Source organism: Pezoporus wallicus, unplaced genomic scaffold, assembly GCF_028554395.1.
Source record: "Pezoporus wallicus isolate ANWC-B61680 ecotype Strahan unplaced genomic scaffold, APGP_CSIRO_Pwel_v1 contig_3489, whole genome shotgun sequence".
Taxonomy (NCBI): domain Eukaryota; kingdom Metazoa; phylum Chordata; class Aves; order Psittaciformes; family Psittacidae; genus Pezoporus; species Pezoporus wallicus.
In genome coordinates this window covers 901,143-918,032 of record NW_026635093.1, presented here as the reverse complement: position 1 = coordinate 918,032, position 16,890 = coordinate 901,143, and the positions used below count along the sequence as shown (strand labels likewise).

Sequence of the window (16,890 nt, the reverse complement as noted above, 5' to 3'; positions counted from 1 at the left end):
AATACAGGTCACTACAAGGAGAAGTTCATAGGCAAAGTTTCAAGTGCTGACTTTCTCTTCTAAATTAAGAAATAACATGTTTCCTCCTCCCTGCTTTCTGCTGCTTATGTTTTGTGTTTGCTTGCTTTTTTCTGCTTGCTATGGCACTGGTGCTGAATGTTGATGAGATGAAAGCTTGACTCCCTTCCAGGAATTAATTTTCAGTGATTTCCTTTTATTTTCTCAGGTAGTAGGCTGATTAAAGTAGGTGCTCACACAAATACTCAGTTTACATATTGCTGCTCAGCAGAAATATGTGAAACACAGAAAAAATACCTGAGAGCAAGAAATGTGGAAATACTGTCACCATTTGAATGGATCCTGGGACTGACATAAACAGAACTTCAGTTTGTCATGTATGTTCAGCTATGAGACTTTTTTTCCTCACACTACTAAGACAAATTAAGTATTACAACTGCCCATGCAATTTGCAACATACATAGGTTTTTTTCCTTCTTTATAGCCTCATCTGTCTTCCCTTCTTCCTTACCTTCCTCCCACTGATGTGGAGATGAAAAATTTATAAAGCTTTTCCTGAGCCACCACCTAGTCTGACATGGAGACCTAAATCAATGGTGGCTTCAGCTTTAACTTGTCAAGTCCTTTAACTTGACGATTTGTGATCTGTGATGGCTTAGGAAGTACTTCATGTGCATTTCATTGCTCTGTCAATGAGGATGGTGACCTCCACAAGAAGGATGAGATGGCAAGTGGAGTAACGGTTTTGTCTGCTTGAGTTTAATCTCCGTTGGATCAATTCCACAGACTATTTTTGTTAAACATAGTATGATAGCACTTGTGTGAAAGAGTTCTCTGTTTATATATGCTGGTGAAAAAGACCTTCACAGGAGGTGCAATGCATGGTGTGTTTCATGGGGTTCACAGAAACCCCAGAGTCACAGAATCAAAGGATCCACTAAGTTGGAAAAGACCTTTAAGCTCACCCAGTCCAACTGCTCCCCAGCACTGCCAAGGCCACCACTAACCCATGGCACTGAGGCCTCGTCTCCAGGGTGTGTGAACACTTGCAGGGACGGTGACTCCAGCACTGCCCTGGGCAGCCTCTTCCAATGCCTGAGCACCCTCTGGGGAAGGAATTGTTCCTCAGCTCCATCTAAACCTCCCCTGGTGCAGCTTGAGGCCGTTTCCTCTTGTCCCATCCCTTGTTCCTTGGCAGCAGAGTCCAGCCCCTCCTGGCTCCATCCTCCTGTCAGGCAATTGTAGGAAGCGATAAGGTCCCCCCTGAGCCTTCTCTTCTCCAGACTGAACCCCCCAGGTCCCTCAGCCATTCCCCATCACACTTGTGCTCCAGGCCCTGCACCAGCTCCGTTGCCCTTCTCTGGCCTGGCTCCACCACCTCAATGTCTCTCTTGTAGTGAGGGACCAGAGCTGAACACAGGATTTGAGGTGCAGCCTCACCAGTGCCCAGTGCAGGGGCACAGTCCCTGCCCTGGCCCTGTTGCCACACTAGTGCTGATACAGGCCAGGATGCTGGTGGCTTCCTGGCTGCCTGGGCACAAGCTGCTCATGTTCAGCTCTGTCAGTCAGCACCCCCAGCTCCTTTTCCATGAGCCCCACTCTTCCCATCATGCTATAGGGAGTCCTGAACTTCTGTCTGAAAGTACTCAGCTGGAAGCTGCTGTTTGAAGGATTTTCAAGCAAAAAGTGGCAGTATCTTGAAATATGAACTTCTGAAGTGTTTAAAGAATGCTTAGCATAAGAGCTTTTTGTGGGAAATTGAGCCTTATCACAGGTATAATAAAAGTTAACAGTAATGCAGAAGATTGGTTTGAAGATGTTACAAGGTTGTAAAATTAAGCTTAGATATCCTAGCTCTGTTCTAATTTGCTCCTGCACTTTGTGTCCCTCTTCTGCTGTGTAGTCTATACCATAGAGTGGACATGAAATCCATGATAAGAAAAGATCTGGTAATAGCAGGGCAATTTGTGCCCAAGCTCATTTAGGAAAGTGAATTCCTTAGTTATAAGTATGTGTTAAAGGTGGCAGTTTTTCTGTGAAATAGGAATGTGAAATAGGTAGGTGAAATGTACCTAAATCAGAATTTCTTGATTTCATTCTATGGTATTAACCAAATATGTGCAAGTTTACAGCATTTCCCTAAAGAGACATGGTTCATATAGAAAATGGAAAGATCCTAAATAATAGATGTAGGATGCTGGACCTTTATGTTGGAGGGAAAGTTTGTCATTCAGAAGACTGCAAAAAGAAAAAGCTGTAGGAGGCCTGGCAGCTAAATGCGCAGCTAAGCAATTTGTTCCAGGAAAGGTCCAGTTAATTTTCTTGAGGAGTGTTATGGGCTACCCAGTCCATCCATGCAAACTGAGTTAAGAGACTTAGGAAATAATCATAGGAATTGATAAATCTGAGCATTAGCAGTATATGGAATGACACTTGTTGAGACAGATGAACTGTTGGAAGCAGCCACAGCCTTTTAAGAGAAGTGTTCCATGTAAAATACTGTTATGAAACCTTTTCATAAACAGTTTTTGAGCAAATGGTATTAGGAGAGCACTGTTCCGGGATTTTTATTGGGAGTCAGTAGATGTTATATCCATGAGGAGCTGGAAATTTATATTAGCTGTGGGCAGTGGTTGTAACAGATATTCTGCTCCTTGCAATTTCTAAATGTGGTCCTCAAGCAGCAGTCACTGTAAACCAATATGAAATGGCAGCAAATCTTCAAGGTTTGGCACTAGTGGAACACATTCCTTGGGGTTTGGATCAATCCTCCAAAGTAATTTCTTCTTGAATGTGATTTGTGGGTTACTGAATTCATAAACAATTTGATTTTCCTTTTGACTCTTCAGAGCCTGTCACATCCAGGCAGATGTGACCTATCACAAATCCTCAACTGGAGTTGGACAAATGCTCTATCAGCATATTCAGTGTACTGGATAAATCACATGAATGATGTTAATACAGCCAGTTCAGATTGCATATAATTCGGAACACACTGGAGGTTGCTTCACATCGATCCTTGTTCCAGTGGAATTTAAAAGAGGTGGGGCAGGTGAGAAAAATCATCATGTACATGCTAAATGCAGTGACAGTTGAGAAAAGCAGGGAAAACACAAGCACCGCATTGAGATAACTGTGCAAAACATTGAAAAATAGACTTTTGCTTGTAGGTTTGATATGAGTCAGGGCTTGCTCTTCAAAACTAGGCTTGTTCTAGCGAATTTTAGCTCTATTTTTAATACTGTATTAGGAATTGTATTAGGAGTAGAATTGCACACTTTTATTTCCGTGACAACATGCTGTTGGCTTTTAAATGTGTAAAATGTCCCTGTCCATTCAAGTTAAGAACTGTATTGATTGTAGGTGCTGCTGCTGAGAAGCAATAAGCCGCACTGTTTTAAATGTGTGTGAGCAGTTCACATGTTAATTTTAGTTTTCCTGCAGCAGTGTTTTGACATTTGAATGAACTTCAGGCCCTCCCTAACCACTGCACCGCTACAGCCTGATGATAAAGGGTGATTTAAAAAGCTGGTAAATATAGAAATTGATTGTGAATATTTGGAGATTTTTTTTCTTCTTTCTCAAGCACATCCTGATACTGTGAGTCACTGCGGGGTTTTGGGGTTGAGATTATTTTACAAAATGGTTGGAAGACGTCTCAAAGTATTGGTTACTCTATCCAACCTACAAGGCACAACCCCATCGTTCCCAACACATAGAAATGTAACCCGTTCTTAAACACCTCCAGTGATCAAGTTCCACATTTCTTGATTACTAGCACCTGAAGCTATTTTGATAAACAGTTTAAAACTAATTTCTTGCCTCCAAAATCCAAATAAGAGTGTTTCTGTTCTTGTCATCCCTCAGGAGGGGAAATATTTTAAGCAAGAGTGTGGGTGTAGGTGTGAATATGAAAATGAAATTGTAGCCCTGGGTTTATGAGGTGCTCACTGCTTTTCTTGGCCTACAAGTATTATGAAAAGGTTTCTACCAGATTCAATAGAAGTAAGCAAATCCCAGTTTAAAATTAGCACTGCTTAGTTGATTTCCATTGCTTGTTGCAAGGTACATTGTATTCCTTCCACTTGTAGCTGGGCTGGGGTGGTTTGTGTGTGACTGGTGGACTACTACTCATTTATCTCTGAGATAAGGTACCTTTGCCTCACATCTTTCATGAACGTTTCTTGCGGTCAGGAGGACTGGACTTTTAAGATACTATTCTAGCCCTAAATGTGTAGATTTCTAATGGGGAAGTAATTTTTATTTCATAGAATCATAGGATAGTTAGGGTTGGAAAGGACCTTAAGATCATCTAGTTCCAACCCCCCCTGCCGTGGGAAGGGTCACCTCCCACTAAACCATGCCACCCAAGGCTCTGTCCAGCCTGGCCTTGAACACCGCTTCAACAAAAAGCATAAATTAAAATAAACATCATAGTGTGATATGGACATCACAACCTGATAACGTTGCCTTCCTAAAATAAAGGACCAACAACTCATTGTATTCACGCTGAGGAGGTCTCAGGCATTAACACAGGGAAGGCTGATGTACTGCATGTTTTTAAATACCCAAGGCCAGAGATCTTTCCATTATCAAATCTTTTAAAAGTCATTCTTCTGAGAGTGCTCCTGTTTCTTGGGCTGAGTACAAAGCATCTTTTTAGAAATCCAGGATGTAGCTATTTCTGTGAACATTTGCATGCTGTGATGTCTAACTGAATACTTTTCTTTTGGAAAAGTAGCTTTTGGTGAAATTCCACTGAAGTTAATGATTATTTTTTGTTAGTGTTATACGATGTGTTTTTGCATAGTTAAAGCAGTTGTTATTAGTCTGATTTGGAGAATATAACAAACAGCAATTAAAGATATGTAATTCTCCCATTTTTATGTGAGGCATCATATACTAATAACTTACATATGACATTTGCTTTATCCAAGCAAAAAAGTTTAAATTAAGGCCTATCACTCTCTGGCAGTAAGTACTGACAATGGCACATACATAACCGTGGATCAAATTGAACGCTTGGTATTAGCAATTCCTAATGCTAATTCTTGGGGTTGCGCCTAATGTAAGTCAGTGGAAATTTTGGAAGAGACTTTCTTGGCAACAGAATTAGACTGGTCCTGAGATTTTTAACATAACCTTCCCAAGTGCTTCAATCAAGATCCCAATATTAGGTTTTGCTGAATGCCACAGAACTTGGTATTTATTCCGATGCCATATATTATTTATTCTTAATAAATACAATTTTTTTTTCAGAGCAATTAAAGAAGAAGCAATTATTCACAGCTCAGTGATGAACAAGTCTGCTTGTTTTCTAAATTAGGAGAGGATTTTACGTATATAAGGGCAACCAATGAGCAACTTTTTCTATTAATGGGGCATAAATCCAGATGCTGCAGATCATTACAGATCAGTGATATATTCTTGTGTGAGCAGTTGTGTTTAGAAGTTGAATGGGTTATTGATATCAGAAAGTGCAAAGCTCATGATTTTGGTGACCATCCAAAATGATTCTTTTTTATACATCCTATAATGTATGTTACTGTACAAAACTCTGTACTGTTCTAATTAAATTCTTAGTCTGAGCAAAATACTCTCTTTAACAGTATGACAGTGAGGGATCCAAATAGGAGCTGTTGTATTATAGTGAATTTCACGTTCCCTTTTCCTCCTAAACCAGGGGTGAATTTTTATTTAGAGGGGTGGAAAGCTACAATAGCAGCCCAATGGTATTGTTAGCTTTAGTGCAGTCCTTAAATATGAATAAAAGAAAAATAGGGCAGAGGATCTGTGTTTTCTCAAAGAGGGGCTGTGAATGAATAGTGTGATGCATTTGGAGAACAAAAAACTCTGCGTAGCTTTTAGTTCTTAACTCTGTGTCTGAAATGCCAAAAAAGGAATACTGTAGAGCACAAAGACAGAGAACGGTGTACATCTCAGTCATGCGTTTATTTCCTTTTCCTGTTTTCTGTCAGACTAAGCTATGCAGCAAAGAGCAGCACTTTTTGACTGGGATGCCTCCAGTTACCTGTTACATCTGCAGTTACAATTTGGAAAGTAATGTAATTGTGTTCAAAGTAGCTCCAAAGTTTCTCATTAAAGTTGTCTGCAGATTTATAAAGGAGTTACAGATCCTGTCAATTTTGGAACTCTGACTCCAATAGATGTAAATGTCTCTGTTTTAATTTATGTTGAAAATGCTTGGATGATCTTTTCTTGCATGGAGACAGCGAGTTTCTATAGCTGCTTGGATAAGTTCATCAGCAGGAAATATTGCTTCTGTTTGAAACTGTGCTAATATTTCATAAAATGCAGTAAAGCACAAGCTTGTTCCCTTAATATCTGCTGGCAAAAAATTTTAGCAAAAAACCGGTGCATGAACAAATGTGCTGTGATTTCCAACAGAAATTTTGTAACAGAAGTATACTTTAGAAAGTAAATCCAGAACCCACTGCTGAATTTGTATGAAATACCTACAGAACTGCCAAACAGATTTATCTTCATAGAATCATAGGGTCCCAGACTGGTCCCAGTTATATGACATTAAGATCATTCAGTTCCAACCCCCGCCATGGGCAGGGACACCTCACACTAGACCATGTCGCCCAAGGCTCTGTCTGACCTGGCCTTGAACACTGCCAGGATAGGAGCATTCACAACTTCTGTGGGCACTCTGTGCCAGCACCCTCAAAGGGAAGAGCTTCAGCCTTAGATCTAACCTGAACTTCCCCTGTTTCAGTTTGAACCCATCACCCCTTGTCCTATCACTACAGTCCTTGATGAAGAGTCCCTCTCCAGCATCCCTGTAGCCCCCTTCAGACACTGGAAGCTGCTCTGAGGTCTCCACGCAGCTTCTTTTCTCTAGACTGGGCAGCCCCAATGTTCTCAGTCTGTCTACATAAAACTTCAGGACTTGTGGCCCTTCAGCAGTGTTCCAGCCTTAATTCCAGTGACCAAAATCCCTTTGATTTAAATGGGGCTTCTTATGTGTTGAAAGCTTGAATATGTGGCCATGAAATTTGGATTACAGTGACCTAAGCATGTGGCACATGTGCAGCTTCTTCTACCTTTAGTTGTTAATGAGATGTTGTAGATTGCATTGATTAAAAATAAATGGATGTATAAAGTAATGAACATGGAGTGGTAATTGTAACTATTTTGATGATGATATGCTAGACGCCATTATGAAGGAAAAATGCTGTTTCACATGGTTTGCTATAATTTTATGACACTGAAAAGTAGTCTGGTTCTGTTTGTTTTTTAGATCTTTATTTAATACACTGGCCTGATGCGCAAGTTCCTGGTAAAAGCAATCGAGAGGTCCGAGCTGAAACCTGGAGAGCAATGGAGGAGCTCTATGAGAAAGGTGATAAAATAGTGAAAACCTATTTTAGCAGAAGGAATTACAGAACATTTTGGAATTCATAGAATTGGGGAATTCATGCAGATGTTAAGCAATGTAATTTGAACTGGAGGTTTGTGTTTCAGTTGAGTTGGGGGTGCAAATTATGTAGATCTTTTTGGTAAGTTGAATATGTTTGTGTTGCTTGTAAATAATACATTGTAGATAATACATTGCCAAATTCTGCCCATGATGGTGTACACCCTTTCTTGAGGAAATCCACAGATAACATTGAAATCTATATGCTACTATAGAACATCTTTGTAGTAGCCTGTTCTTGTTTTAAGTATAACTCATGCTAAATTTTACTTCCTTTAGATTTATTTTCTTAACTGTATGATGCTGTTTTCCAATTTGCCACATATTGTGGTACACATTTGTGTTTTAGAAAAAGTCAACAAAACAAAATGGCTATATGAGAAATAAATACTCAACTGAGTATTCTTAGTACTAACATTTTTGGGAAAAAAAGGAAATCAAGGGAGGTATTCTCTCAAGTTCTGGTAATGGTCCATTTGATTTTTGGTGCACTGCAAAATTCATAGAATAGAGTCATAGAATCATGGAACGGTTTGGGTTGGAAAGGACTTTAATGTCGTCCAATTCCAGCCCCCTCCATGGGCAGGGACGCCTCACACTAAACCATGTTGCCCAAGGCTCTTTTGAACCTGGCCTTGAGCACTGCCAGGGATGAAGCATTTATCACTTCTCTGGGCAGCCTGTGCCAGCATCTCAGCACCCTCACAGGGAAGAACTTCTGCCTTAGATCTAACCTGAACTTCCCGTTTCAGTTTGAACCCATCACCCCTTGTCCTGTTGCTACAGTCCCTGATGCAGAGTCCCTCTCCAGCATCCTTGCAGCCCCCTTCAGACACTGGAAGCTGCTCTGAGGTCTCCACACAGCTTCTCTTCTCCAGGCTGAACAGCCCCAATGTTCTCAGTTTATTATTTTCAGTTTATGTTTGTAGCAATAAGAAGAGTAGACTGCCCCAATCAAAATTCATCATGTAGATTTAAGAGGAGGATTTTGCTCCTGAACTATGCGCTAGTATTAGAAATAGCTTTGTAAAAGAAGATCCTGTCATGCAGTGCTTGGACAAAGTTCACCTCCCTCTTTATAATTTCCTTCCCTAGGCAGGGAGAAGATTTCTTGGCTTAAGTAGTGTATGCATTAACCCAGAGTTACTGAAACAGTGATTATAGCAGAGAGTTGTACAAAGGCAATTACAGGTTGTGTGACACTGCCAGTTTTATCAGAGCACTGATAAAAACCTGTTCTCTTATGCTTCAAGCCTTCCGTTCCTTTTGGTCTGCCTCTGGAAACACAGAAGTAAATGATTTTTGATACATCTGTTGTTCTTGCTTTTTATATTAAGCATAAGGGAAGTTGCAAGAAGTGTTTCTGTCTGTGTAAGGGATTACAACAGTCAGTCTTTAAAGAAACACTACACCAACCTCTTATTTCAAAGTGTCAGTGACTTTTAATTCCAAGAATTATTTGACAAGGTGCTTAATCCTGCCATTGAGAAGTGTTTTCTGATGAGTATTTAAGTTAGTGCATGTCATTTGTGCCTAGCTTCTAATTTGCTCCAAACAGGTTGTGTTTTCACCTATTATTACTTCTATTGCCTTTATTCTGCTTTTTCATGTGTGTTTGTGATCTTCTGTGTCTTACACAACTTTCTCTCTATATACATCTTCCTAATGGGAAAGACTGAGCTATTCAGTGATTTTCCAGTGTGACACTGCCTCACAGGCAGACAAAAGATTCCTTTTATTTTTTATTCCTATGCTTGATACCACCTTACAGACATCCCAGGTTATAGTTATTTTTCCTGCAATTGCATTTCTTCAATGATTTTGTCAGTTTGCATGTTGCTACCCTCAGTCTTTTTCTGAGTGTAAGCATTCTGTAGACTTCTGATTAATTTAGCTAAGCCTAAGTTTTCCAGCTCTGGTTGTCTAAATTACCTGTTAGATCATCTCCAGGGGAAGAAAAATGTATTAGTCTGATTGAATCAAGTACCTTAGAACATTAACATTCACAGTTTTGCATTAGGAGATACAGACTCTGGATGTGCTGACCGTAACTACGTGTTACTGAAATAACACACAGATGTTACCCACTCTGGAGATGGAAATGCAATGATCCCTGAGGAAAATGGGAAAGAATTTGTTTGCATGGTTAACCACTAAACTTTCCACCGAAGACTGATCAGTTGCTGCATATCTTTATGTGACTTGCCATGTGTAATGTGAGCAACATGTTAGCCTTGGTATGAATCAAATAGAGGATTTGGTCAAAATCCTTATTTAAGGAAAAAAAAAACCTTTATTGAGGGAAAAAATGGTAAGTTCTATACTAAACAGGTGAGTTGTCTTCTCTGAACTTGACATTGGTTCAGGTAGCCCTTGGTTCCTGTTTTCAGTCCTGTTTTTTTTTTTGTTTTTTGGTTTATGGGAGATTCTTTCTTTGTTTTTAGGGGATTCTGAAGCCACTCTTGTTCTTCACTGTAACACTGTGGCAGAATACATTTATTATCTGTGTTAAAATAAATAATATGCCCCCAAAGTTTTACACACTTTAGGTGTCTTAATCCCTTTGGGTTGTGTCTAGACTGTGGTCCTGTGTCTTTCTGGTTTACCCTTGAGCTATAGAGTCATAAAGCAGAGGTTAATAAAAGATGAGGTAAACATGCTGATCTTTTATTTTCTCCTGTCTAAATCCTTCAGTATGCTTTTAGAGTCCATTGAAAGTTGTACCAGCATCTTTCCCAGTCATTGCATTTGCTGGTTTCCATTATACCTTTCCAGAGAAATGTCACGCAGTCCTGGTCAGCAAAGGTAGATATAGATATACGAGCCCATAGCAATTGTATCATTCCATAACATGAACCAAAACTTATGAATTCTATGTAAATTTGCCCAAATCTCATAGAAAGTATAATAGAACATTATTCATTGAGCTAATGAATTAAAACACTGCTTGATTCATGAGATACTCATATGCTGGTTAAGAAAGGATTCAGTGCAGAGACTTCTATTTTGTCTCACAGTCTGTTGTGTTCCCTAAGTCTTCAGACCCTGGGATTTGCATGCGTTTATCCCCGACCTTGCTTCCAGAGGGAATTGTGCCATCTGTTGTGGTAGCTTGGGAGCAGAATTCTGCACCTGGCCTCAGCAGCCAGCCCAAGTGATTGGAAGGTTTTCCAATGGAAAAGCTCATCAGGAACTGCAGCAGTTGCCACTGATCAGTCCCTGCAGAGTTAGGAACAAGTGAATGGGGGAGGAGAATTATACTTGTCTTTACTGTTTATAGAATTGTTGTGTGTACCTGACGGAACAGGGTAAAGGCACTACCTACCCTAAAGACTCCTATTTATAAATGCTGGGTGGCTTCTGATAGACCTAGCTGGTACTTTGAGTCATAGCAGGAAAGTTCTTATATTCAGCAGGTTTCTACTAGCTGAGGACAAAATTGCAGTTTCAAGAATTAGTTTCTTTAAATGCTGAGTGTAGCATTTGGATTATTTGTTTGGCTTTGGTTGATTGTTGTTGGTTTAATTGCATCCTGTGTGACTTGTTAATCTGCTCCAGCTTGATGGTCACAGGAGCCGGGTGACTCCATTGATCTGTGTCCGTCTGTCTTAAGGTCTCAGTCACAGCCAAGAAGCTTCCATGTGTACTGAAGTGGTGAGGGGCAGAGGATTCTAGATGCACATTTTCCTCTAAAGAGTTACGGGATAAACAGTGCTGAGGAAAAGAGGGAGAAAAAACAATCTTCATGTTGGTCAGTGAGACATTTGTATATAATAACTGGTTCGTTCTCTTGTAACAGCTGAAGTCAACTAGGATTCTTGTAATATCAAGACTATGGTGGAAGTTTTGTGGTCTCATATGTTATCATTTTGTGAAATTATCCCCTCCAATACCTCAAGACAGAGGCCAGACTGCCTACAGAACCCCTTCCAAGATACATACATTGAGTCATATATTCCCTTGACAGCTGCAACATTCCAGTACAGGCATTTGTGTGCTGGCAGATGAAAGCAGTGTGGCAAGCTGCTTTGACATCATGAATAGTCATTATATATGCTCCTGGTAATTGGTCTGTTCCTAGCAAAATGATCCTTTCCATATGCAGCATCTTAAATGACCTTGATTTTGGCATTGTGGCTAGCCCATCATCTCGGCAAGCTTTCCGTACACACACATGCACATGATTACTTGTCCTTCTATCTCAAAATGCTGGGAAGAATGAGGGCCTTCAGCCAATTTTTGCTTGCAGTTGGCAAGAGTGGCAAAGTGGTGGTAGTTCTGGGTTCAGATCCCATTGGGGCTCAGGGCTATTATACTAAGAGTAGAATATCTTGCTTATCTTTTTAGTGTAAGCAGTGCAGTTTATGCTTACATGGAATAGTGATACTTGTGTCAGAAATTCCTTAATGTCTTAACGTTAAGGATTTTGTTAAACATAGAGAAATGCTCTTCAAAATAAATACAATTATTCTATTAATATGTTAGTTTAATAGTCTTTTTGTATGATTTGACCAGACCCATAAAGTAACAGAAATTCTTTTATTTGAAGCCATGTCACCATGTTCTTGGAAAAAAATTATGGTTTTCCTAATTCCAAGTGAGAGAAGAAATCTAACCAACCTTTACAATAGTCTTATCCTTTTCATCTTTGGGCATAGATCAGTTCACTCAGAATCTTTTCTTCCTCCTTTTTCTATCAGTTCTTAAAAGTATGAGTGAGAGTTCAGGAAACCAAATACAGCTTTTGAGTAGGTGACACAAATTTCTAGTGCATCCATTCTGGATGACACATTCTGCTTTTATTCTGCTGAAAAAATACTTTAAATCTATGCTCATATTGTCAAATGATGAATACAAACATTAGTGTCACAGCTCCACAAAATGTCTTCTGAGGCTTTAGGCTGGTAGAAGTCCAGCCTATGTCCTATGTGAATGTGTGTTCATATAAAGTTTTAATAAGTAAAAGCAAGTAACTAATTTTCATAGCAACGCAAGTCTCTTTTTCACGTTGTCTGTAGTATTCTCTCTGTAGAGATGAAGAAGTCTCTTGGGCTTCTCATGAGCAGAAACACAGTTCAGAGATGTTTTCATGGGCTGAAGGTATTGCAGTTGGTGAGGATGTTGGTTGCACCACACCCTGTTGGCCAGATCAGACAGTGATTAAGATGCATGCAGGAAAAAAAAAGTTACACATCTCTAAGTTAAAGATCATAAAGAAGTCTTCTCATAATGTTCAGTGTCTTATTTAAGAATAAGAAATTGCCATGCAGTAAGTCATTTTGGTGCAGACATAAAAAGGGGAACAAATCTAAGCTTGGATTAACCTCATTTGTTATGTTTTGCTCTTTCTTTTTCTCTTAATTTTAAGGACTTTACGGGTAACTCTAAGTGCAAAAATAAGCTCTCAGACTTCTTTCTTTTATGATTTATTACAGTGTGTTGTTTGTGCTTTTTCTACTAGCAATTGAAACCTTTTTGTCAAAAATGTAGATAAATCTTTTTGCTTAGCTTACTTAAAGCAAATGATTGTGTAGGTGCACAGAAGTGCCTAGGGGTCCTGATATGAACACAAGAACTCTTGGGAAGGAGGGAATGTTGAAATACATTTCAAAGGAAAGTCCCTGTCCCAAATCACTCCTTGTTTCAATAAATCGTGTACATAATTTGGGGGAAAAGCGTCATTTATCTGTTTTGTATATGTTGAATTTAAGCCCTAGCTACTCAGCTATTGTAAATCAGTATTGCTTATTGACATCAGGCAGGTTGCTGTACTTCGTGTGAGTTGGGAGTCATCATCCTCTCTGATACAGGAGTCAAAAAGTGCCCTAGTTCAAAAAGCCATGCCTCCTCTCTTGTGGTCCTCACAGTCCATCATGGTTCACAGGTGATCTCTAGCAGGAGTAATGATAATGGAATTGTGATAGCAGGAAAGTAATTTTAGGTTGAATGAGCACCTGTACTGTGGTAATGAATAGGAGAAAAAGAAATCCTTTGGGGACAGAAGCATGATTTTTGTGTTTTGTGTGTTTTCAGTTTTGCCTCAGACTTCCTGTGTCTCTTAGTAAGGACACTTTACCTTTTGGTATCAATGTTTTTCAGTCTGTGACAAGGCAGCAAGTGTTATTTCATAGACTTAAAACTTAATTCCTTCCTGGTTCTGTCTAAGAGTCAGTTGCTTTATTTTATCAAGGCTTTGGCTTGCAGTCTGCATGTGGGACGCACTTAGCCTACAGCTTTGATTTAGCAAGCTGTGATGAAATCAAATCTTGTATAGTTTCCCTGAGTAATACTGCTTACCCATGGAGACAATTTTAGTGTATCAGAGAGAATATGGACCTTACCAACCTGTGTAACCTCCTTGAATAATGACACAGTTACTGCAGTTGACCTCTTGTGAGAAGTGGATCCATTTGTGTTTTTATTCTGTGGCCTGAATAGAAGATCTCACAGAATAGGCACTGTTCGCTGGACGTGGGAATTCTCCCTTGCTCTGACTCATGTAGAGCAGCGGGGAGGGGGAGGAAAATGGGCTCCACAAACCCAGTATCCAGTTTTGTCATTGTAAAAGAACCCCTTTTGGATCTGAACTTTGTCCATTTAATATTCCAGAGGGTATTTAGAAGTTTGATAAAAGTCCACAGTAGTGCTAGAGAAAGATAAGGCTCGCTATTGTACTAAAACAATGTTGTGGTGCCAAGACAGTATATTTATGCTTTTTTGTTTCTGCAAGACCAGCCAGTGCCCATCAAACTTGCATAATTTGATATTATTCTAAGTAAAGGAAAAAATACCCAATCATTCTCTAGCTTGCCATAAAAATGCTTTAAGCTGAGTACACAGCTGTATTACAAACCAGTCCCTTAGCATGATGTGTTGCTTCACAGCAGCTGGGAATAATACAGTGTGGTGAAATTACCATCGTGGCGGAGGCCAAGATTTTTATGTGTAGAATAGAAAAGATGCTATTTTTCCCCCCACTATAATCAACCATTCTTTTGCCAACATGTTTTCAGATGTGTCTTGCAGAGCTTCATGATAGTCTGTCAAAGCTGGATGAAAATTTCCATTCCACCATTGTGGTCAGTCAGTTTTTAGCATGCATAACATAAGCATCGTTGCCAGCTTTTGCTCCAAGCATGCAAAGGCAGAGTTGCAAGGAGGAAGACAAAGCCTCAGTAAGCTTTGGGAGCTGCTGGGGAACTGCAACATCTTTGTCTCAAAATCTGCTTCACAGGGGCCAAACCACTCATTTCCTCCAGCAGATAAGGAGGATGCTTTCTCTCCTTGGGTTGAAGCTCTGTGACGTTTCAGATGAAACAGTACAAATGTATATTTTAAGTGTACTTTCTCCAGGCTTGCAGCTAGCACATTGCAAACTTATCTCAGAAAACGTGAACTTCGGGACTAGCTAAACTGGTTAAGTTAAAAAGAATTGTAGACTTAAACCACCTGCTAGCGCAGCATGGCTTGTGCCTGAATTGTGTGAAATGGGGCTTTTAAGCACACTGAACAGGTATTAAATTGGAAGTGGGGGTGTTCTTCCCTCCTTTTCAAGAGCATTCTGGTGGTTTTGAGATGTGTTGTACAAACTCTGAGGACCCTGCTTCTGTCAGAGCTCCACAAGAGAGACAATGTAAGGCAATGTGCATCTCCCCTCTCCCCTGAGAGGTTTCAAGGCGGTGAGTCAGGACCATTTTACACAGACCTCTCCGTATGCAATTTTATTTCTACTGCTGATGTGATCCTTTCGTGGATCTTGCTTGACCTCCGTAGTTACAAGGGTTGGTCTGTCAGACCAGAAGCTACCTAGACCTTCATTTTCTTATCCATCATTTTCTAATTCTTCACTTTTAGGAATTAATCTATCAGACATAAATGTGGGAATAAATCTCTAAAATCTCTTGCTTTAAGGTAGACTTCCCAGATTTAGTCATGCAGAGCATCCAGCAAATGAAAGCCGTTCTCTCAAGTAGCATCCATTGATTGTTCATTCCGATTTCAGCTCTATTTTTCAGGAATTTCCAGTGTTTTGAATTCATGAATTGAATGCATTGAAATAATTTTTTTTAAATACAGTCAGGCTGTGCAATTGTTTTCATATTTATTGTATTTTATATTGTAATTGAATACCAAAGTCAAAACACTAACTTTCATCTGTTATACTATAACTAAAAAAGAAAGCAGTGGAGTTAAAGTGAAGAGTTCTAACTTGAACAAAATGAAATATGTGGATTTAATGAAAATTGAATGTTTTAATTGTATTCCCTCAGCTTTCTTTGTGTGACATCACTCTAAACAAAGGAATGCCCAGAGTACTGATTTTAGTAGGAGCCTCTTGTATGACTTTTAATACAAAACATAACTGACCTGAAATTTCTTGTTGGGAAATCGAATGAAAAACTTCTTATCAGTGAATGCAGTGTGACTGTGGAAGAGACTTTCAAATCTCCTGTGAGAAGTATGCTAGAAGCAAAGCAACTTAGAGTGTACTGTAAGGGAAAAAAAACAGGAAACTTTCTGTGAAAATGGACAAGTTTCATAAGCCCTTTTATATTTCATGCCTGTGATTTGAGTTTTGTTTTATTTCAGCCGGAAATAAAAGCTTTATTCTTCCAGGGCAGTAACAGCATGGGGTTTGTAAGTGCTTAGCTTTCAACAATGGAGTACAATATTTTGGTTCACCATTAAAACTGCAAGTGTTTTTCTGACTTCTTTGGCATAAATGATTTATTAGTGTTGACACTCTGGGGTTGTTTGTAAGTAGAAGGCAAAAGCTGAGGTTTTGCTCCTTCTGGCAGATTACACGCAAATTATGCAAATCACCATAGTGCAGGTTATAACCTAATTATGTTCTACATCTTGAACAATGATCGTTTCTGTAAGGGAAAGCTGCCTAGCATTTGAGTTGCTAATGTTTTTTTTTTTTTAATCCTTTTGTATTCTACCAAAGAAACCATGTTGAAAGTGATAGTATATGTGCAGATTTTGCTGCTGTGCATCTTATCTGCTTGCGTTTCTAAAATATGTGAAAGCAACCTCGCAGACACATTGCCAGAATTTCTGTGGTTAGTGCCTTTTCTGGTGCAAAACTTGATTTATTTATTTTTTAATAGAAACCTAGACTGGTTTGGGTTGGAAAGGACCTTAAGATCATCTAGTTCTAGCCCCCTGCCACGGGCAGGGACACCTTCCACTAGAGGAGGTTGCTCCAAGCCCCTGTGTCCAACCTGGCCTTGAACACTGCCAGGGATGGGGCAGCCACAGCTTCTACGGGCACCCTGTGCCAGCGCCTCAGCACCCTCATAGGGAAGAGCTTCTGCCTTAGACCTAACCTGAACTTCCCCTGTTTCAAGTGTGAACCCATCACCCCTTGTCCTGTCACTGCAGTCCCTGATGAAGAGTCCCTCTCCAGCATCCTTGTAGCCCCC

General features: G+C 39.7%; 1 protein-coding gene across 11 annotated transcripts in view; it reads left to right on the top strand.

The window, feature by feature from the left end:
- LOC130595340 (uncharacterized oxidoreductase ZK1290.5-like) overlaps positions 1-16,890 on the top strand; it is a 52,436-nt gene that overhangs the window by 16,353 nt on the left and 19,193 nt on the right. For 10 of the 11 annotated variants that reach the window (XR_008971298.1, XR_008971304.1, XR_008971303.1 and 7 more), the window contains exon 3: positions 7,286-7,387. The exons of the other annotated variant lie outside the window; for it this stretch is intronic. Coding sequence is in view for 7 of the 10 variants with exons in the window: in XM_057401972.1 (XP_057257955.1) it covers positions 7,286-7,387 (102 nt within the window). In the remaining 3 variants the exon portion in view is untranslated. The remainder of the gene's footprint in view (positions 1-7,285; positions 7,388-16,890) is intronic. 11 annotated transcript variants of the gene reach the window in all.